The 24346-nt window shown below is 37.2% G+C and overlaps 2 protein-coding genes across 2 annotated transcripts in view; one reads left to right on the top strand and one right to left on the bottom strand.

The window, feature by feature from the left end:
• The first annotated feature begins 4984 nt into the window (after positions 1–4984).
• Positions 4985–19941, top strand: zgc:194930 (uncharacterized protein LOC557813 homolog). The gene is given in 4 exon segments (XM_046852663.1): positions 4985–5322; positions 13801–13853; positions 18028–18425; positions 18428–19941. Coding segments are annotated over 3 exon segments (630 nt in total). The 5' UTR covers positions 4985–5322; positions 13801–13842; the 3' UTR covers positions 18649–19941.
• A 2440-nt stretch (positions 19942–22381) lies between these two features.
• rell1 (RELT like 1) overlaps positions 22382–24346 on the bottom strand; it is a 28101-nt gene continuing 26136 nt past the window's right edge. The window contains exon 7 of the mRNA XM_046852045.1: positions 22382–24317. Within this exon, the coding sequence (XP_046708001.1) occupies positions 24294–24317 (24 nt within the window). The 3' untranslated portion in view covers positions 22382–24293. The remainder of the gene's footprint in view (positions 24318–24346) is intronic.

Below are 24346 nucleotides of genomic sequence, written 5' to 3'. Positions count from 1 at the left end.
AAACTTCCTTATAGGAATGAGACGCATTATGCGTTCATTTTTTATCTGATTTCAAATACAAATTTACACCCATTATAGATGAATGAATACAATATTATTTGACTCAGCAAAATACAAGTAAAATAATAACACACATAGACAGTGTGTGTAATTATTTCACTTGAATTTTACCTGAAAGTCAAATAATTATCTTCACTAATATTTGGACTAAAACAATAAATGACAATTTTGCCATTATGCTCAATAGTGTTATAGTTACAGTTAAAGCGCTAAGGTTGGTTTAGGTGTGGTGCGTTTGCTTATGGCGTTTACCAAGCCGACTTGTTTCAATCTTCGAGGTTGAGAAAGACCACAGCAAACATTTTAATTCATTTGTTGGTTTAAATAATAGGTTTTCCACGTCTATTTGCTCTGTAACTGTGCCATTCTTTCAGTGGACTTATGACTTAGTGTTTAGTGTTAGTGTTTGATAGAAGTGCAACCTTCCATTGTTTTAGCTGAGCAGTAAGATTTGAAGATGAATACATAAGTAGGAAATGTAATAATGTAAATAAAATTATGTAGAAAAATTTTATTCTATCTAGATTCATATTTAATGGCAAATGTTTAAAAATTATTTATCTCACACACACACACACACACACACACACACACACACACACACACACACACTCACCTTAATCTAAAGTTTAAAGTATCTTGTTTCATGGCTTTCTGCCAGCTCTTCGGTCATCATCCTTGAGTGTCACGTGGATCATATTACTGTGGAAAAGAAGTGAAAAAAATCTTCTCAGATGACAAGTATAAGACACCTCAAAGGCAAACCACGTATCATCAGTACTGCCACCATTGTCCCATAGGTACCGACTAAAAAGGAATAAAGTTGAGGGGATTTCTGAAGATTTGACCAGGACAACTTATCTACCATATACACATATAAAGATATATCTGTACATTTAATAAAAAATTGTTTTTTATACATAAAACATGACAGGGCTTCCACTGTTAAATAATCAGTAACAAGGTGTTGTGATATCAATGATTTATTCCTATTATACCACTGCAAGTTGCCCATAAATCTATTGTTGTTGTTGTTGTTGTTGTTGTTGTTGTTGTTGTTGTTATTTAAGAAATGATTGTTTTGATGTATACACCATTATAGTAAGATTTAATACTATGGAAGGTCAATTAAACACGTTAGTCCCTGTTATCACTTAGCAGCTATACATTTTTTCTTCCCTCACAAGACAAAACAGAGTTTCCTGTGGTGGAAAACTTACTAGTACAAAGTGCTGACAACTGGGACTGTTCCTATAAACGGTAAATAAACGTCTCCTTACAGAAAGCTACACCATATTAGTGACTATGTGTTCCTTCCTCAAATAACCACACACTGTTTTGATGCATCTTTCATTGAATTATACGTATTATACTTATCATACATGTCTGAATGAGCTATAAACTTTAGAAGACATTAACACATTAATATAAAACCTCTGCTTTCTCTAGCAGTGGCTCATCACTGTTACAGGAAATTAATCAACACCTTGTGATTAATTAGATTTAAGAATTTACCGGCACTGTGGTATAATATACAATAAGCCCTTTACTGAGTGAATATTTCACAATTTTTATTATTTTTTTTTTTTTATAATGGATGATACTATGAATATTACTAGCCTAAGGGTGGCATAGTTAAGAGGAACGCAAATGTCTTTTTCCAATTATATCATCTAGTAACACACTGGATTGACACTAGCACACACAATGCAGAGACGTTGACCTACATTAAATATTGCTTCAATAGTTGTATATCTAAAGACAAATAATACATGAAAAATGTATGAACGCAGCAGTGAAGCAAACATTTTTAAAAAGGCATTGCCAACTGTACAATCAATAGCTAATCTCTTGTATAGTGAAAAATAATTAGATTCAGAAAGTTCAGAAAGTATACAAGCTAATTACAAATGTCTTACAGATCTCATGATGACAAAAACAAACACAAGAATTAGACAGAATATAAAGTATACATTTTATATATACCTGTCCCATTTGTTAAGATGCTGTACCTGGTACAATAGCAAGTTCGAATAGGAGAACAACAGACAACTTTAGTTTTAACTTATTAACCCCCTGAATATTTCAGTTTGTATAGAATTGTCCCCTTTTGTCTTTTTTAGTTAAGTCAGTTTGTGATTCAGCTTTGCATTTTAAATAATCATTATTCAGTAACTACAATAAATTATTCATTAACTCCTGTAAAACGAATGAGAAACAAGTTGTTACACGAGTATGAAATGTAGGTATGAACAAGGGTCAGGTTGAGAGGATAGAAATGATATGAGTTCTGCCCTGCGCACTGGCACACAGTGGCCGGTAATGTACTTGGAAAAAAAAAGGAAAACACTTCACTATAATATTTTGTTTACTTCTTACACAGGTCTTTATAAACATATCTGTAGTTAGTTGTCAAGTCAACAGTGACATCAGAGTCAAACTCCAATTCCCAGAACATGGTGCGGACTACAAACATGGCAGCCACAGAATACAACTCAGAGCCATGATGGACACTCATGTTCACGTTCAACCAACCATTGATTGCACTCACCTGAACATAATCACTTGCACAGTATTTATGCACCTTCACTTCACAGTCACTTGTGATGTATACATACTGTGTGCCTTTCAGCCAGTCATTACATAAATTCTAATAGCTATCATAGTTTTTGATATTGGGTTTAATTTCTTCAGCTTGCTCTTGCCTGCTCTAGTCTATGTTGTGCTTTGTTTTTCAGTATTGCCATCTGATCATACCTGCACCTTGACTCTGTTTTTGGGTTACGTCATTGTTTTGCTTACTATGTTAAATAAAGTCTTATATACCTGAATGTGCATTTATACCTGCCAATCTGACCGTTCTTCTTTCTTTTCTCAAGTTATTTTTAATTGCACTTTTATTATGAATACACTTTTAAAATGTATTGATGTATAGATCAATACAAGAACTAAGAAAAGGCCCCATGAACTATAGCTTACTTTATTCATTAACAATCTAAAATCTTTTTTTTTACTTTACCTTTTTTAAACTCAACATTGTGGATTTTGTTGTTTTTATTGTTCATTCATTACAATACCCTTTTCCTGATATCCTTATAATTTTCCAAAGATCAGGCCTATGTTGTATGGCTGTTTACATTTGTTTACTGTGACATAGTTAATCATTAGTTAGCATTATTGCTTTTTTTTTCTTTTTTAGTACCTTTAATAATTAAAGTGAATACTCAGAATAACTGAATATTACCCCATCAAGAGAAGCATTTGTATTAATATTGTCAGTGTTGCCCTGAGGGTGGGTATAATGGCCCAATATACACTCACCTAGGTTATGCTTACATTTATATATTCATACTTTCCACACTAATCTTGGCTCGAAGGTGATGCTGAAATGTTAGTGGCATTGCATTGGGTGTGGCAATGTAATAAGCAGAGTAGTTAAAGGGTAAAGACAAATATACTAAAGTTACGAAGAACACCCAGGCTAGCAGTGCCTTATATAATTACCATTCTATAAGGCAAAGGTTTGCGCTCACCTTGACAGTTATTCTCATATAGTATGTATCTCCCATTTTAAATTTACTCTCCTTTTGCTGTTCTTGGAAGGCCTTCCAAAAGATATTAAAGTGTGCTTATTTTTTGTTTTGCCCATCTAGCCACAAGAGAATCACTGATGTTCGGCGAGAAGGCCTGGGGTGCAGTCAGCATTCTATCTCATCTTAAAGGAATAAAGTTTATTTGTGAAGACCACTCTGCAATATCAACCATGGTAAATTGTTGTCTCCATTGACCTCACTTGGTGTACAGGAGCATTGTCATGCTGGAATATGGTAGACATTTTTGTTACAGTTAAGGGTATTTGTACAAAGACACATATTACATACTGGACAAGAATTTGCTTTAAAGTTTGTGGCAACAGTTTGGGAAAGCCACAAATGTTCAGGTGTCCACAAACCTGTCCATGATGGGACAACAAAAGGTTAAAAGGACATACATTTAAAGGTTTATTCTAGCATGTAGTCTAATTATTAATCAGCTGCTAAAACACAGGTAGGGCTGATCAGGCTGGTACACCATCTTTTGCAGCTGTGTAGCTCTGGCAGGATGGAATCACATTACTTATTGTACGTTGTTGTCTCTCTCTCTCTCTCTCTCTCTCTCTCTCTCTCTCTCTCTCTCTCTCTCTCTCTCACACACACACACACACACACACACACACACACACAAAGCACAAACATGTATTAAATTCTTCAGTAATAAGGAACTAGACAATACTTTGTAAAAGACTACGAGATTAACCAGCCCAGGCACTTATTTGACAGCTGGCACCTTGTCACATTAAGCTATTTTTAAGCATTAATGATAGGTGTATCCATAATAGGCCAATAACAATCTTAAGACTTGTAAGAATTGAGATTCTATATTGTTTTAAAAAATTGAGCAGTAGGCAGGAACACTTGTAGGGTTTTCTCTCAGTACTCCGCTTTACTCCCTCAGTCCAAAATTGTAGTCCGACTGGCAAAAACTGCTTTTGATAACGTGTGCAATTGTTGGCACCCCATAAAACTTTTAGAGGTTGAAAGAGTGTGTTTTCATTTTTGACTGTGAAAAATGTTATGGAATTTGTCTTTTTTTGAACAAATATTTGCTCTAATGAAAAATCTGCTGCAATACCAGTAGCTATGTAGGGTATGTGAACGAGCTTAACTCGAGGATTTTTGTTTGTTTTTGTTTTTTTGCTTAAATAACGCCTTGTTCTGTCTACAAACTCCTACCATCACATGAATTGTCATTAAAGTGCCACGTGAAAGTTTTTTGTTTTTTTTCTCTCTCCAAAGCCTGCAGCTAGCCAGGTCTGAGAAAGGAGAGAGAGAGAGAATGAGAGAGAGAGAGAGAGAGAGAGAGAGAGAGAATGAGAGAGAGAGAAAGAGAGAAAGAAGAGAAGAGAGAGGACTTGACTCCTATCTGAAAGTCAAATAGGCGCAACAGGAGAGTTGACACACCGGGACCGTCCCTCCTGCAAGCAAAGGAGAAACACACACACACACACACACACACACACACACACAGTCAGACGCCCATAGCTGCCCTCAACAAACTAAACTGCCATGCTCGTTCGTTCTAGAAGAACCCATCTGGACTACTTCACGTCTCTTTTTTCTACCAGGGAGACTACAGTTTGGAGGAAATAAATGAATACTGGAGTGATCAGTGAAAATACGGCACCTCCGGCAAACACTTGCCACACCTTCAGCCCTATAACAGGTAAAGGCTTTTATGTGTGTAATGGCTGCTTACAGACTTTTAAGGGTCTTCCCCTGGAATGATCTGAAAACGCAAACAACAACAAAAGAAAAAGCGAAAAAAAAAAAAAAAAGAATTCACCTTAAATGTGAACATGCATAACGATTTCACAACAACTTCCTCACCTGTTTTGCGCGCACGTTTAACTCTTTTACTCTCTTACGCGTTCAAACGCGGTTGTTCAAAAAAGTTTCACTTTTCTCGTAAATGTTGCTTCCAAAATAAATAAAAACATTCAATAATTCAAATAAAAAATAGAAAGTATTTCCTAATGCAGAATTAGTTTGTGGCGTTAAACCTTGCGCAGGTGAACACATTATGGTTTCGTTTCCACCGTCGTCTAAATATTATAACTTGCTATTTGAGACCACTGTTTACCTGGTGAACTGGATATAAATCGGTTTATGAGCTAATAAAGCAGTTCGAATTTATTCAGGTGGGCGAGAAGGGGTTCTAAATGTTGTATAAATGGTTGCTGGTGGTTCAGGGAACAGGTGCAGGCTGGAGAAATCCTGCAGTATCAGACTACACTTGTACTGAACTATTCACTCATTACTACTGCCCTATTATATTATATATATTATTATAGGCTTCCTATATACTGTAATAGCAATAGCAATGTATGTATAGCTATCTATCTATCTATCTATCTATCTATCTATCTATCTATCTATCTATCTATCTATCTATCTATCTATCTATCTATCTATCTATATATATATATATATATATATATATATATATATATATATATATATATATGTATGTGTGTGTGTATATATATGATTACTCAGTGATATAGCTAATGATGATGATGATGATGATGATGATGATGATGAAAGGCTGTGTTTGTACAGTGAGTGGGCTAACCAGGTGAGAGCAGTTTGTCAGGATGTTTACCATTGGAGGCTTTGTTGACGGTCTCATAGGTAATGAGGTGTGGTCACCATGAGCCCAGCGACTGCACTAACTCCTCATGAAAGTGGAATTAGGCTTGTGCATTGCTGTTATTGTCTTTCTGCAAACCTTCACATTCTACATGCTTTGTGTACGGGTGTAGCCTGGATTTTAATAGCATGATAAACCAGCTTTTCGTGCCATTAGGGTGAGCTTTCTAATAACACTTTGTCTACAGAGTACAGAACAGGCTTTGATGTGTCCTTAAGGCCCGTGACGTTTCTCTTTGTTTCTTTCTGGAGTTTGATTGACTTCAAAAAGTGAAAAAGGGGAGAAAATTAGGTTTAAAGGTTTTATTACAGACCGTGGCACAAGAGAACTGCAGACATTTTGACAGTCAAGACCTGATCACAAACCGCATTGATTAGGCTTCTGTCTTTGTGTTTGGTTGCTTTCTATGTTGAAATCTTTAAGTTTTTAGGCAGACACACTGTTTATTCCACCATACTGGCTTTTTACATAATGTGATCTTTTGTACACTATATCCATGGCAACATATATATATATATATATATATATATATATATATATATATATATATATATATATATATATATATATATATATGTTTGTTTTCCTGGACTGTCATAAATGTTTCATAACACACTGAACTTAGTAATGAGTTTAATTTAAAAAAGTTGGTAAAAGTAACGACGAAAATAGAGAACTAGAGTGACTACTCAAATACAGGCACATATTCCTCTTTGTTCATCTACACCCCTTTCTTTCAGATTAATCTTGCTAATGTCGAAAGTGTGTAGTATTTTGCATACAAGCTTTATTAACACTTGTGGTCTTACTTTTAAAATGCCTCTCTACTCATAGTGTGAGCTTGGGAGGTAAACAGATATATTGCCATGTCTTATGACATCATCTATGCATGACATAAAGCTGTCTGTATTGTTCACCTGGTCCCTGTAACTTGCGGTATTCTGCTGCAAGCAAAATAGTGAGACTCCTAATAACCACCGTCGTTCATAAATTATAAATAGACCTATTTAATTGCATGTTGTTGAATTGTGCTAACTGTGACGCTACAACCAGTATGCAAATACCAAACAAATGAAGGCCAGGCAACGACTTTCATTTACATGCTGGCCCGAGAAAATCCTTTTGTGTTAGAGCTAAAAAGTCAACAAGGAAGTCGAGCAGCAAGGACCACAGACGTAGATGGATTTATCACATTGGGATAACAGCAGAATTGTTAACAACTAGTCTATATATCTTTCATCTATTAAAGTTTAGAGACCTACCACCTAAAAATGTAATGTTTGTAAAGTATTAAATCGAAAGGTGTTTAGTTGATTGTAGTATTGCCATTTCAGAGTTTAATACTGAGCTTGGGTTACTGTCTATGTTGAGTTCCTCTGCTTTTTTCAAGTCCTCTCTGTGTCTGCATCGGTTTCCTCATGGTTCTCCTGTATCTTCCAGCCTTAGGCCAAATGTTGAAAACCTGCCAGTCAGTGGTTTTGCAAATTTAAATTGATCTCTAGGTGTGAATAAGTGGCTTTTCATTCAAAGTGTATTCCCCTCCTCCTACCTGGTGTTCCCTGAACAGACTCCAGTTCTACTACGACAGTAAACAGTGGATAAACAAAAAACATCATCATAGACAGTTATATAGGAATACCTGACGATTTAGGCTAAAAAAAGACTTAGTGTATCATCTATGTCAGGTTCCAACACGATGTGAGACACGTCTGTTTGTTCAACACTTTGACATGTGTTTTGACTCAGAACTAGTTTAGACTCATCAACCTTAATGTTTACGGTTAAAGTCAGCGATCCCTTTTGTATATCAAATTTGCTGATGCTTACACAAAGCTTTGCTAATGATCGCCCTTTGTTTTGTGTATGTTTATCATCCAATTAGCTGGCGTGGTCCTTCCCAAGAGATTTTGTAATATGCACCATCATGAAACATTCACTATAGCAACTAACACCAGGGAAACAAACATCATATCTGCCTTATGCACCTGTTTGATTTATAAAGCTTCAGATCACTGAATTGAGTTGCAGCCAGGAGCCATAGACTACCCTCAATCCTAATTAATATCGGCTCACGGTACAAGGAAAGATATATATACACAGAGTGGAGCATAGAACGACAAAGATAAAGTAAACTCTGGTGAGATTGGGGGATGGGCCAAAGAAGAGACTGAATCAGACAGGAATTTTTTTTTTTTTTTTTAAAGAAAAACGGTTATAGCTCGATCATATAAGGAATAGCATTTTATTTCTATCATATATTCGCATTAGCAAGCTACAGATTGCTCGGAGTGTGTCTAGTGTGGGTGTGTAGAGACAGTGTGAAAAGAAGTGTTTGATTTAGGTTATGTGCCAGGTTTTGTTTTTGGTGGATTATAAAAGCAAGCTGATTTTTCTAGGTCTGCCTGCAGAGGCAAAAATGATCTTTCTATTGCTACTTCCTTCCATGCTTAGTTTCCTTTTTATAGTTTTTATACACATCGTCCTACAGTATATGACAGGGCAAAATAATTTCTTTTTTAATCACCAAATGTAAAATAGCTGCATGTAGGAACTATTTCTTTTGTTTATAGATACAATTGCTTCAAAGCATTGTATTTAAATTGCGTAGAAGTGAAAACATCTCTTGCTACTGTCATTGAAATTATGGCTCAATGTTGCACACATACATAAAATATAAATGGCTAGCTGTTGCCTTGTCACATGATGGTGTATAGGCAAACGAACATTTGAGAAACACAAGAGAAGAGGGTAAGAAACTGCAGACTTATTCCCAAAGTCTTAAAAGTGTTATATTCGTGGTACTTGAAATTTTCTAGCACAACTTTTTCAGTCATAGGGGACAGTCAGAATACAGCTCAGAGACCGTGTAGTCTCTGTGTAGTTTATGCACAACATGTTTTCACACAAGCAGCTGACTTGTGCAGTTAAATCATTTAAAAATGTTTTTAGACTTTATACATATTTTTAGTAGGGCTGTAATGGTAAATGTATTTGAAACTTTTCGGTACAAGGCTTTCATTTCGGTACACACGTCTACCGAATGCAATCCTTTATACGTGCTGAACATAGTTAAAATTTGAGTTCCCTCAGGAACGTATTTAATGGCGGACCGCAAGTTTGTTTAGTTTGTCTGGATTCTTTAGCGTTTTATGTCCAGCTTCAAGAATTTCTTATAAAAGGAGAAAATCCTGACAATTCAACATATCGAGCGAGGGAATGATTGAAGGATGGAAGGAATGAAGGCATTTGTATGTGTGCTGAAATAAGCAGGACAGTTAAGTAGATCACATCTTTAGGAAATTAAATATTAAATGTAAAACGCACACACTTACACATCTGTATAACCTAAATGGGGTCTATCAAATGTAAAAAATGTTGCCAATTTCATTGATTACTCAGTTTAATCAATAAATTAAAAATTGCATTGTATTCATTTGATTTGTTTTATTTCATTGTTTATAAATTATCATAATATTTAATATATTTAACTAAGCAGTCATTTTATTTAAAATGTTTAAAAAATTTAATCTGTTCGAATGTTAATGATCACAAATGTTAATAATAATAAACTCAGTGAATAAAAAAAAACGACAAGCAATTTTATGTTTTGCATTTCTTACCCCTAACCGTACCGAAATAGGCACGTACCTTTTTTGCGTACCTTTACACCCCAATTTTCAGTCATAACGATACATGTATCCAACTATTACTCACTTAATTCAGCTTATAGCAAACTTTACACTAATTCCATGGGTCTTTCAATTGTATCAGATTCTTATATGTAACTCATATTCATATGTAAGTCAATTTCATATTGTAAATACTTTTCTTCCACAGTTAATGAAGAATAACAAGCAACTGACTAGACCACTAGACTACTTGCTCTTTACTCTAGATGTTGTAAAAAAAAGTTCCAGGGTTTATCTGATGGAAAAAAAAACAGCACATGAAAATGTAACACTATAAGGTTAAAGAAGTTTTGGTGCACGTCAAAGAAGTTTTGCATGTTTCCACTGTACAGTGTCAACAAAGAACACAACATGTTTAGTCAATTCACACAAAATATGCTTTATTTTATTTTTCAGCAGAATTGAGACACATTTATACCCCAGAGCCTTCCACATGAATGTCTAAAATAATCCTTGATCACATGAATTGACCTTTTGTTACTTCTTATACTATACAGTAGCAAGCATACAGTAAAATAAAGGGGAGAGGGCAGCATCCTAGTGCAGTAGAGTCAGTTATTAAGGAAAAAAACACTGTGTGTTGCTATGGGAAAGTAATGAAAAGCGAGACAGTGTGATGATGTTACCTACTTCCAGATTATTCTCTTATTAAAACACTGCTTCATTCCTCTAATATCAAACCACTTATGTTATAGCATCATTAAACAGTTCTTCCCTCACCAGATCTTCTTAGCGAATTTACCAACGTCTGAAGTCTTTGCTACGGCAGAAAACTTTAGCAATGTTGTGGCTTTAAAATGTAATTATTGTGAATATTGTGTGTAAATATTGATTACAACGCTATTATGTGAGCTGCTGCCTAATTGCTTATTTTAAAAAGAAGATAAAAGTAAAGATTTTGAAATCATAAGAATTCAAATGAAGTAAAGTATGTCTGATCTGTCATCTGGGCTATTTTCGATTGCCCAGTTTCAGTGAACCAATGCCTATTTACCTCAGGGTAAAACCTCAGTGTAATCCTGCTCTTGATTGACAGGAGTAGATCCCAGTGTGTTCTTCTGACACAGCCCACCTGCTTTAAGGTTATTGGATTCTTTCTGTTAGCTTGAATCAGTCTAGATATTCTTCTCTGGTGTCACCTTCTGCAAACATTTCACTCGCTGGATATGTATTATCTGTGGACCCATTCTGTTTAAACTCGAGACTGGTGTCCCAGATTATTAGTTTCTGAAATACTCAAACCAGCACGTCTGGCACAAATGACCATGCAATCGTTAAAGTCACAAAGATCTAATTTTTCCCATTGTTATTTGTTAAGTGCAATAAACTCTTATCTGCATGATTGTATGCATTGCCTTTCAGTCACATGATTGGCTGATTATTGATGGGGTTAAGGAAGCATTTGCTATTATTCGTATAATCAAGACTATAGCAGAAGTCATGCAATCTTCCATGAGCATATTCTAGTTATTAACACACTAGTTGGTAACACAGACCTTGTCATCATGGTTTTTTTAGTCTACTAAGAACACAGTAGGAAGAAAATGAAACCAGAGCTCCTATGGGATTTGTTTATTGTGGCCTTTGCTAATCCTCCGGTGTGCTAGTGATTTTGTGTGTGTGTGTGTGTGTGTGTGTGTGTGTGTGTGTGTGTGTGTGTGTGTGTTAGTGCGTGCTCATGTTCTTTCATTGTTTGACAGAGATTTGCCATATGATTGCCTTGTCCCTTAAATGACTTTATCCCAACAATCCAAGCTGGTATTCAGATCGTATTTCAATACGAACCAAACAATTTGTGCATTTTAAGCAGGCTTCATATTTATCTCATCGCATGTCCAGGTGAGAGAGGAAAAAAAAGCATTTAATCCTTTCAGTAATCTAGAACAGAGAGACCCAAGAGACTGACATTCTGCCGTAATGAGAAATTCTCTCTTTCTTGTTCATTTCAATTGAGGAAGAGCTGCCAATGCAATAGGCAAGATATTTCAATTTGCAGCACTTTGAGCTCTCTCTCTCTCTCTCTTTCTCCAAAATGGAGATTTCTAGACGGCTCCTGAAGATGGTACACAACCTTTAATGATTTTATCCTTAATCTCCTAATCTATCTAAGTCATCTGGTTGTATAAACAACTAGAACGACCTGGCAATACCTGGAGCATTGGCTCTTTAGTTCCGTCACTCACAGTCCTTAGTGTATTTTGATTAATCTATATTGAAATAGCATGACATGACCAAATGTTGTTATAATATTATATATCTTTATGGTGTAATAGTCTGCTGGAATACCACATTTCTCAGATTAAATAGTCTCCATTAAGCTTTTTAAGCTCTCTTTCATCTCTTTCTTTATCCTGACTCTCTGTGAGCTGTGTATGATGTTGGTACTGAAGAAAAATTCCATGTTGTTCACATCATAAGATCTTGCCTGATATTATTCATATTTTATTGTAACTGGTTTCAGTTATTCTATAATGCAGGTAAATAGAATCGCAAGAGAAAGATGTAAAACTGGTCCACATCCTTGTAACACATCGACCAGCCATTTTACCTGGATGTATTTTCACACTGACTCATGATCTCTATCTGCTTCAAACAAATCCAGAGCATGTATGTTTCATACAGGGTTCTATAGTGCTTTGTAGAATGAAAGATGCCCGGCACTGTTTTATGGCCAGCATGATGCACTGTCTGGCCGCAGATGAGAAGGTGCGCAGCTGCTATTGTAATCCTCCTGTAATAATGTGCTTATACTACAGCCAATCAGACATGTGCTAATGCAGCCATTTTAACTGGATGTATGGCAAAGTCTGGAGTTAAATCATGACCTAGTCACAATATTTTGGTATGTTTCTGTCATTTGTTTGTCTTTCTAAAGGCTTGAGCAAGATGGATTTTTTTTTCTATCTTGGGTTCACGATTATTTTATTTATTTATTTTTTAATTCACAGGTCTCCAAGCTATGGTACTTTCCTTAGTTTCAAAATATTAAACCATAACCATGTTCTGAGGTTATGAATGTAGACATAAGAATGACAAGGCACAATCCTGTTTTTTCACCACACATCAGGATGAAGGAAACAAGCAAGGACGAAAAGCCCAGCAATGTCCTTGCTCTATCAGAGCCTTTCACAGACTACTCCATCAATTATTTACTTTTTATTTGTCCACAAAGAGCAGGAGAAATGGCATAGCCTGACTGTAAAAGAAAAAAAAGGTCAGCACATCTGCACCGATGCAGCACACTATAACCACGCAGAGAGGATACAGAGCCATCCATAATGTCACACATGCAAGTTTGTCTCTCGGCACTCAAGAGATTCGAGCCCTGCCACAAACCTGGCAGGGCCATATGTCAAATCCATATTGGATGGCACTGCCTCAGACTGAGAATGGTGAAAGCATTATGGATGTCACTTGATGTTTTTTCCCCTCCCATCCATTTCTCCGGGCATAAAAATACTGTGGCGGAAAGGTCAGATGCATTGGGTGGGACTTGTCTTCATGAATTCTGCCTAGGAGGGATTTAGATAGTGTGGTTGTCAGAAGTAGTCTTGTAGTGCTGTCATATCTGTTTATGCGGAGATGCAATGGTGATCACTGTCTATTTCTGCTATTGGCATTCCAGAGCAGGAAATATATAATAGCTATGTGCTTACTCTTGCTCTGACATCTGTTTTTTTTTTTTAAATTTTATTATTTGCCATCCTTGCCACATGTTCTTATCTATTAGCTTTAAAATGAACAATGAAAGCAGCTTGAACCTAACAGATGTTTTCTTTGCTATGTCCCTTTTTTTGTCCAGCCCTGCTATCCAGCTGTCCAGATGGGGTGCAGTTGCTGTAGCATGATAAAAAGGTAAGAATGAAGAAACAAAAAACAGAATTACTGATCCTCACTACTGCCAAGTGACAATAGCTGACTGAGTTTATAAATGTCAAGTCTGTCAGAGAGTCGAGTGGAGGAAGAAAAGGCTTTGAAGCGCTGTTATTACTCTAAATATTGGTTGTTGTCAGCCAACAAATCAGCCATGCTAAAGGGATCCGAATATCTACCACATTGCCTTTTACTCTGTTCCATATTCCTCTGGGATCTCTTCTGTCAGGAAGACAGAAAGAAGTGTTGACGTGTAAAGACTTCATCTAAACATCCTCACGACTGCTGAATGTCGCTGGCATTGTTGATGCTCTTTAAAAGATTATGAAGAGCAACCAGATGGCGATGCCTTTCTGAAGAAAGAAATATGTTGTGAAAGGCACCTTTGCTGAAAAGGAAAATTGTGTCTTCAAACTCAAAGGATAAACTACCTTCAACTCTTTCATCCAGCCTTACCTATTAGGTAGTGCGTTGTGTGAAAATGTACAGTGCATCCGGAAAGTATTCACAGCGCTTCACTTTCCGCACTTCACATTTTGTGGTATGTTACAGCCTTATTCCAAAGTGGATTCATTTCATTATTTTCCACAAAAAATACAATCCAAACCCCTTTCAAATTTATTAAAAATAAAAATCACATGCACATAAGTATTCACAGCCTTTGCTCAAAACCTTTTTTATTGAAGCACCTTTGGCACTAATTACAGTGTATTTTGGAGATTTTTATGATGCTTCAAGCTTGGCACACCTATTTTTTGGCAGTTTCCCCCATTCTTCTTTGCAAAACCTCTTAAGCTCCATCAAGTTCAAAAGGGGGGGCACAGCCATTTTCAGATCTCTCCAAAAATGTTCAATTGGGTTCAAGTCTGGGATCTTAAAGACATTCACAGTGTCGCCACGTTATCTTGGCTGCGTGCTTAGGGTCATTGTCCTGTTGGAAGATAAACTGTTGCCCCAGTATGAGGTCCAGAGCGCTCTGGAGCAGGTTTTCATCAAAGATGTCTCTGTACATTGCCCTCAATCCTGACTAGTCTCCCAGTTTCTGTTGGTGAAAAACGTCCCCACATCATGATGCTGCCACCACCATGCTTCACTGTAGGGATGGTATTGGAAAGGTGATGAGCAGTACCTGGTTTTCTTCCAGACTTCAGGTGGGCTGTCATGTGCCTTTTACTAAAGAGTGGCTACTGTCTGGCCACTCTACAACCCAGGCCTGACTAGTGGAGTGCTACAGAAATGGTTGTTTCTCTGGAAGCTTGTCCTCTCTCCACAGAGAAACACTGGAGCTCTTTCAAAGTGACCATCAGGTTCTTGGTCTTCGCCCTGACTAAGGCCCTTCACCCCCGATTGCTCAGTTTGGCCAGGAGGCCCGCTCTAGGAAGAATTATGGTGGTTCAAATATTCTATTTACGGATGATGGAGGCCACTGTGCTTATTGGGACCTTCAATGCTGCAGACATTTTTCTGTACCCTTCCTCAGATCTGTGCCTTGATTACACTCCTGTCTCAGAGGTCTACATACAAATTCCTTGGACTTCATGACTTGGTTTGTGCTCTGACATGCACTCAACTGTGGGACCTTATATAGACAGGTGTGTGCCTTTCCAAATCATGTTCAGTCAGTTGAATTTACCACAGGTGGACTTAAATCAAGTTCATCATCTCAAGGATGATCAGTGAAAAAAGGATGCACCTGAGCTCAATCTTGAGTGTCATGGCAAAGGCTGTGAATACTTATGTACATGTGCTTTTTTAATTTTTATTTTAATACATTTGCAAAAATTTCAAACATCTTTCACATTGTCTGGGCTGTAACATAAAAAAACGTGGAAAAAGTGAAGCGCTCTGAATACTTTCGGATGTACTGTAGCCAGGTTAAACACTGAGGTAGTGGTTTATGTATGAGTATAGCCAGGCTAAACACTGAGGTAGTGGTTTATGTATGAATTTAGCCAGGCTAAACACCGAGGTAGGTGTTTATGTATGAATATAGCCATGCTGAACACAGAGGTAGTGGTTTATGTATGAGTATAGCCAGGCTGAACACCGAGGTAGTGGTTTATGTATGAGTATAGCCAGGCTGAACACCGAGGTAGTGGTTTATGTATGAGCATAGCCAGGCTGAACACCGAGGTAGTGGTTCATGTATGAATATAGTCAGGCTGAACACCGAGGTAGTGGTTAATGTATGAATATAGACAGGCTGAACACTTAACACTTTATAGGTTGTGAACAGAAAATAGAATTGAGTAGTTCATCTCATGAGTCCTTTGATCCAAGTTGTTCGTCCTTTTGTCACGTGACTTCCATATACGTTATGAAGGAGATTAGGAACAAAATTACTCAAAAAAGATTTTTGTTCTTTGAATCACTTTCATCAAAATAAAGTCACTAAAATGATCCGATCTTCCCAACACTAGTATGAATATATGCAGATTAGATACACAGGTAGTGGTTTATGTATGTATATAGTTAGGCTGGACACTTGGTTGTTTTACTTGTGAATTTAATATATCAGGTGGTCACACAGTGTGTTTAGGTGGGACTCCAGGCTAAACACTACACACCCAGTAGCCACCAATGTTAATTGCATTTATGATGCTTTACCCTAAAAAGTTGTTCCTGCTGTGAATTCTAGAGTTTTGCTGAAAATTATAGGTATTGGTGGAAGGCAGACACAATGCTCAGTATCACACTTTTGAGCTTAGCTTGAGCTGGTTAAATGGATTGCCTCATGCAAATAGCATACAAACGTGACCCAGCACACACAAACTTTGTTCCATTTTTTTGTTTAAACGAATTCCCCTTAGTCATTCATATTAAATGTCTATTTTTGCGTTACCAGTCAAGTAATATTTCACTACACTCTGATTACTTGTGGGTTTTGGTATTTTTTATTACAATATCTGTGGGTTTGGGCATATTCTGTAAATCCTTATAATCTTTATTACTTATGTGCGGAATGGAAATCATACTCTGCCTTATTGCAAGTGAAACTGAAATGGCAACATGGTTGATTACTCTGACAACTTCGAGAGTTCATATACATGCCATTATTATGTTGACATCAGGTTCTTAAAGGGCAACTTCGGGCTTGTTCTAGCACTTAACAGACGTTTGGCCAGCATCTTGTGTATTTCTCTTACAAACAGAAGTTCGTTTTGACCTTGTGTTTTCAAAACAGACATTTGCAGGTGGGCTGCACTAGAGCCGCTTCAAGACTGAAAGCAAATGACATTTGGAAAGTGACATGGAAACGATACGATCATGTCATTTTCATGTAAGGCCAGTGCAGATAGACATTTAAACCTCTCAGTCAACTGGGTAAACTAAAAAATTGCCGACATCTGCAACAGAAGTCAGCGAACCTTTCCACACAGACACCAGCCAGTATAAGAGATTATTAAAGTATTAAAGCCCAGGTTACAAATTAAAAGGACTGCAGACAAAAACAAATACAACGCATGAATGCATATGCATGAAGATCAACAGATTGACATTGGCCAAGTTTAGTGTTTTCACCACTGGCTTGCTGTGTGTAGCCCGGGGGAGTAATCTGTCTCCTCCTCAACTCTCTATCCCCGGGTGGTTTTGTGGGCTTTCTGGGCAGAAAGATATTTGCAGGAAATGTCTGACAGCTCTTATCACTATCCATAAATACACTCAGCTCCCTTCAGCTACACACACAGTTCCTCATCTCTCAGGCTCTCACCAGGCTGCTAACAGGTGGAAAACCATCGTCCTTTGTGGGTTGTTTCTTGTTTGATACTAAAATGTTTTTAGGCTTTTGAAAGTAATCCAGCATCATGATTACTTAAGATTCTAGATAATAGGCTAATTGAGGTAAAGAGAGATGTATTCACAGAGCAGAGCACAATAGTGGACTCAACACATTACTGCGTCAGAGAGCGCGTTTGCGTACCCAATGCAAATTTAGTGCGCAGTCAAATTGACTGGCATGACTTATCAAGTTGTAAAAGAAGCAAATATCCCAGCTTTTGTTTGCAGCACTATGGGTTTTGTCATCTTTTTTCTCTATATATAATTATCATTTCTAAATATAATACTATACATTGTGACTTATACTTGTTCTGAAAGAAGACTTGATCTCTGTATAATGCAGTGTTCTTTATGCATCTCTCTGATTATCTTGTAGTTACATCTATGACCCTACAGACCCTGTAGAAGTCAATGGACTGAAGCAGGATCCCACGACGAATTCTTTAGTGTCTTCCTACCAATGCCATCTGTCAGATGATAGGAAAAAACAAGGCTTCCACAATTTGGGCTACACCAGCAACAGCAACCTGAGCAAATCTGACATTGAAAACAATCACATAAACCAGGCTAGATCGAACGTTCCCCAGACAGCAGGGGGCAACGCTAGCCTATATATTTTGCAGCCAGATGGAGGGTCCTTCCTAGCGTTTTACCCTTGGGCACGGAAGCCGATAAACAAACGGAGAGTTTCCGAGACTCGGGCCTGGGAAACGGGTCCGATGGCTACTTGTGCAGAACAGACCAAGAAGAGGAAAGAAGGCAGGGAGCAGGGGACACGGCAGACGAGGAGAGCGTCATATCAGTGGACATCCATACAAGCAGCACCAGCCTCTCCTCTGGCGACACAAAGCTCGTAAGAGACGAAGACTCGTCATATTCCCAGAAAGCCGGATCAAAGGAAAAAGACAAAGAGGACGTTGTGAGCGTCACGGACTCTATGGTGGCGGAGGCACTCGCTGCCTTGGAGGCAGCCACTGCAGGGGAGGAGTACGAGTAAGAATGTCACATGAACCTGATGAACGAACACCACATATGGCCAAAAAAAAAAAAAAAAGATATATTTTTCCATATATACATTTCATTGACAAAATCTTGAGGGACGGATTTTTTTTTTTTTTTTTTTTAAATTATGAAGGATTTTTAAATGAAGTTCGAAACAGACTCCTATTTGTTTACAGGTCATGCTGTATATAAACAGAATATTTAATATGGATATATTCTGCCAAGCATATTGGTAGCATCGAGTGTATGGGCTGTTACTTTCTGGACTTTTCTCTGTGCCTTTTTATAGTCTATGCAAGTCCATACTACTGTGATGAGAATTTAAGAATGATGTTTAGTCGTAAAGCTGCAATATACAGCACTCCCCAACTTGATGATGATGATGCACAAAGCCTGGGAGAGCAAAGCTGTACACAGCTGTAGTAAGTAACCATGTGAACGGCCTTATACGTCATAGAGGACAAAAAATGGTTGGTCTTCGTTCCCAAAATGTGAACACTTTTCAATAAAAGCAACGCTTTGACCAGGTACACTCTTATGGGGAGAGCTATATTCTCCAAATTCTAAGTGATAAACCAAATACATGTAAACATGTCCCTGTTGTCTAATTTTGGTCTTAACTGATCATGTTTCTAATTTAAAACACGATGTTAAGCACATCATCCGCTCTTCAACCTTTTATAGCGACTTACATCTTGATTCCTCCAAAAAAAAAGCTTCCGTTGAATCGAAGTGAGCATAAGACTGACTTTCACCATGAATACTCATATCCCCAAGTTGTATGTGGAGAAATGGCACTTTTTCATGCAGATTTTTCCTAAAGTTTTATTAGCACTAAACGCTGTGATGTTATGTATGCAGGTTGACTGAACTTGGGCTAATGATAACAGTTGACCTAAAAAAAAATTCTCTAGTGAAAATCTTTGGTTAACTAAATGAGGCTCAAGATTTCAAGGGGTGCCTTGATGTGAGGAAGGACTTTTCATAAAACACTATGAAGAAGCAACAGAGTGAAGCACTTTTCTGTGCTCAGCAAGTAAATGTGATCTTACATCGTTAGCCATATTTATTTTCATGAAAGACTACTTTTGTAAGCTTTTATATTTATGAAAGCAGAACTTTCAGTAGTGAAGGATTCTGAAAGTGTGGACTATGTATGTGTTATAGTACAGCCAAAATTATTTCTTTTGCAGAAATGTACATATGTAAATGCAACAACAGTTCACTGTTTCATCTGATATTTATTGCCTTTCATGATGAGATCAATACAAATGTGTATTTTAAAACACTTCTTTGTCCTTTTTCAAAATCAGATTCCACTTATTTAATTCTACAAGAGATAAAAGGAAAATAAATAAAGCAAAGAGGCTGTGATTTTGACTGGTATGGTTAGTGATCTAGTGATATTTGTAAGGAATGGGCCTCGAATTTCTAGATAAATTTTTTCCCAGACAGCGAGATCAAAACCTTTTAATCCTGTCCATCATCGTAACTCCCAACAAAAACCTCAACATCTTCAGCTCTGCTACCTCCTGCTCCACCTCCTGTCTTTTACTCAAAATTGTAAGGACTTATTATTATTATTATTATTATTATAATACCCTATAACTGATCATGTAGACCAAACCTTAAGACCTAGAGACTCAATTTGGGGAGCTCAACTCAATTGGCCAAAGGGGGCGCTACTGTAAAAAAAAAAATAAAATTCACAATATTTTTTGGCCATAGTTTTTACACCGTTTATTGTTTACTTAAAAGTTTTATATCTTTGCAATCCTTGTGTCTAAACAAAGAAAATGCCTATTGACGGTTTCGCGCTACAAAGTCATTTATTTCCACCAACCGAACCAGTGCAGAAATGTTCTCTGGGCAGTGAATATCAATAATTATTTACAAAAATGTTACAATTTCAACTCATCTTTGCAAAGGGTTGCCAAAACTTTTCAAAATTTGCAGGGCCACTTTTACTAAAATGGCTATAACTCATGTTGATCTTCACCCACCTTGGTACATGTGTGTATGAGCTTAATCTTTGGTCAAATAAAAAAAAAATGCGTAGCTAAACAAGGTAAGGTCGCTATAACCACGCAACAGTTCGTCCAGTCGACCTGAAACCTGGTACGCAGTGTCTGTCCAGTGTGCCACAAGAGTCTTTGAGGACCTTCACCTTTTTTAAAAAAAACACCTATTACACAAAGTTAACGGTGGCCAATCGGAATTAAACTCAATGTTCAATGTTTTGTTTTTTTTTCTTAGGTGCTTGAACCCTGGTAAATTGCTTTTAAAACACGTTTGATGGTAACGATGCAGAGCAATAAAACAGTAAAGATTTGTATGAACATTCCAAATAAGGTTTTGGGTTGGTGACAGAGCTCCTGGATAATTCTTTTGCCTTTACGGTGAAATCTATCTTTTCGTAAATGAACAAATCAGGATCTGTGACTGCTTATGTAATGAAAATCATCTTAGTGAAAATATACATTTTCTACTAGGTTTAATTAAATACACAGGTCACTAAGATGTTCATCACATAAGCGAATCATCTTCACTGTTGTATTGCTCTGCATCTTTACCATCAAACATGTTTTTAGTGCGAGTGAGGTGGAATATTAAACCATGTGCTTCATAATACAGTCCAACCAGTCGATAATCAAAATCTCTTCCAGCTCCCTTTTTTTTCCAGCTTCCAATTAGTTCCTGCAGCCCTGCTACCAACTATCCTGGTCTGCTTTCCCTTCTTTTTTTCAAGACAAACTAAACACAAATGAAATGAAAACATTTTCTACTGTGAAAAGTCCTAAAAGGATAAAAAGAGTGCGAATGAGGACTTCACAACACAAGAATTGTACCTTGTATATTAATAATCTTAAATCAAAATACTCAGAAGATCAAAATATATAAATAAATATATATATATATATAAAATACATTACCAAAGTAAAAACTGTACACTGAACTAATGGTGCACCACCTAGTTAATTAAATGTTATGGCAATAAAATACACTGGCCATGAGGAAATGTTAAAAGTAATACATTAATAGACCGGGTGTACATTTGATCGCCACACATCAGTAATTGAGCAGGTGTACTATAAGACCCCACCCCCAGATCTTTAATGTCCCTTCCAGTTCCATGAGGGAACAGGTTAATAATTCACGGATCCAAAAATACCAAGGCCTAATAATACACTACAGCCTGTTAAACATTCATGAGCTCCACATGTGCAAACTCCACACATGCACTAGTCGCGCTAAAGCTGCAGGAAACGCCAGGGTCAAATCGACTTGTTTTCAAGGAAATCCTGTACGCAAATCATCATACAGGCTCTTGCTACACCAGGAAGTGTGTATACACCCAGCCAACAAATAGCAGAGATTCAAAAGAAACAGGAAGAGGAATAAAAAATGAAACACCTGATAAATGTAAAATGTGTTTACACACACAAGCAGGTGGTTTCCTGCTCTCATATCAGGGAGTTGAGAGTGAAAGGAGTGTTTGGTGTTTGTGTTTTAAAAAGCAGTCAGTTTCCAAGGTCATCAGTACCCCTCTGGTGACCTATTAACACGCACCTGTTAGATATTACCCACAATGCCCTGTCGATTACCCTGCAGGACTGGATTACAGGTGCTTAAGGAGAAAAGGACGTTTTAGGTTTAATGCAACAGAAGGAATCAGCCCACCATGAATTAATAATAAAAAGTTAATTAATGAAAAAACCCCACACAGCTTTTTACATTTTACGCATTTTAATGTAGATACAAAGTGTAGGTACAAAAACATAATTAAAACAATAGTTCTAACACAGCCTCTTTTTTTTTTTTATCCAATGCAAACATTTATTTACCTTCTATAATATTTTAGACATTTGTTTTAAAATATTGATTATTAAATACGCAAGTCGAATTCATTCGGTTCAGTTCATTCCTTGAATTTCTCCAAGAAGTACTTCAGCTAAAAACCCTAAAAGAATGAGAGGTAGCAGGGACCCGCGATGACGATGCTTATATATTCCCTATTGTTCGTAAGCAAGAGTTTTCGTGGGGTTTGGAAGAAGCATTAACTAAACAGAGTGGGAACCGAATTACTTTGGGTAAATATTTCACCTTATGTTACATAAATACACTTTACTAACAACATGCGATTACATGGAGGGATTTTTAAGCAGGGGAGAAAAAAAAAAAAAAGAAGAGGAAAAACCTGGAATGACTTTAACATTGATTATCTGTGAGAAAAGTATTGCGATGTTTGCTGTAGATATACAAAGCCTCAATAGTGCATTTAAAATCCACACACCATTCACCACTTCTTTTAAACACCCCCGACAAAACACGCACGCGTCTCCTCGGTGTCCTCGTACAATTCAGATTATAAATGTATTAGCAAAACCTTTGGCTATACTCTACTAAATCTGGATTCCCAGCATCCAAGAGCCTTTGTCCAATAGGATATAATTTTTTCCCCCCCAAACATTAACTACTGGTTAAGTACGGAAACACTACGAAAATAGACATCGTATAATGACACTGTATTTGTTATGTATTAAATTAAGACACGGTTTTTGTATGAGGTAACCAGACAGGGACAGAAAATTAGTAAGAACTATGTAGTTTCTGTGACTAAACAACTACTCAAGCCATTTAGAGAATAGTGAATTGTGACTATATTTTCCGCAGAAGCTCCAAGTATAATTTTCTACACCGTTTGTCCCTTTTTCTGTCTAGGTTTGAGCAGTATTAGTTTGCATCACTATATACTCTTGGCATTTGGCTTTAAGACGATATTTGGAAAGTGATGGAGTGTTTTCTACCTGGATAGAAACAGACACTCGAAACAGACACTTATTTGCCACACGGATAGTAATAAATTGACAATTTCGCAGACATTAGCATACATTACACATCAAGCTAATCGGGTTAAAAGGCACAAAGGGTTTGGCAAAGCAATGTAAAACCAACGGAAAAAAAACCCCCACTAAGCCGTGTCGTGCGCAGGTGGACCAGGGTCGTACAGGGTGATGTGCTTTGTTAAATTCTACCCAAGAAGGATTTGTGGTTCTGTGTAGTGATCACGAGTGCACTTTCCCCCCCCCAAAAAAAAAAAAAAAAAAAAATATAAAAAAAAAACCCACAGCCCTGCTTCTTGGAAGTAGTTCACCGAGTCACATGACCTTGGGTCACGTAAGCATCCAGGAGTCTACACTGTAATGTGAGCGCATGTTTGACTGTGGATTAACCATGGATACGCTCGCAGCCATTAAAATGTAGAAAACGCCTCCGTGCGTGGTTAATGATGCGGTGTGTTTATAAAGGGAGGAATGGCACGGTGATGGAATAACTAACAAACTGATGTGCATTCTTCATTCTTCTCCTCCTCCTCCTCCTCCTCCTCTCGCTTTCCAGATATGCAAACAAACCCTTGGCGGCAAGAGGGCGGAGTCTAATACTGCAGTTCAAATTAAAAGGCCTGTTCGCTTTTTTTTTTTTCCTTTCTAGCCATCTTTTACCTCCGGCTTGTCTGTGTGGCCTTGGAGTTACACTTGTTCCCTCTCTGCTGCGACAGTTCTGTGATTATGGGTTTTAAAACATGTTTAAAAAAATTTCCTTGGTTAAGCTTGAACGGGTCTCGATCCTTCCACGTGATCACTTTTTATTGTCGGCCTCTTCCTACGGACAGAAAAGAAGCAAAGGATTAA

This window comes from Silurus meridionalis, chromosome 6 (assembly GCF_014805685.1).
Source record: "Silurus meridionalis isolate SWU-2019-XX chromosome 6, ASM1480568v1, whole genome shotgun sequence".
Taxonomy (NCBI): domain Eukaryota; kingdom Metazoa; phylum Chordata; class Actinopteri; order Siluriformes; family Siluridae; genus Silurus; species Silurus meridionalis.
This window is presented reverse-complemented; position numbering and strand designations above follow the sequence as displayed.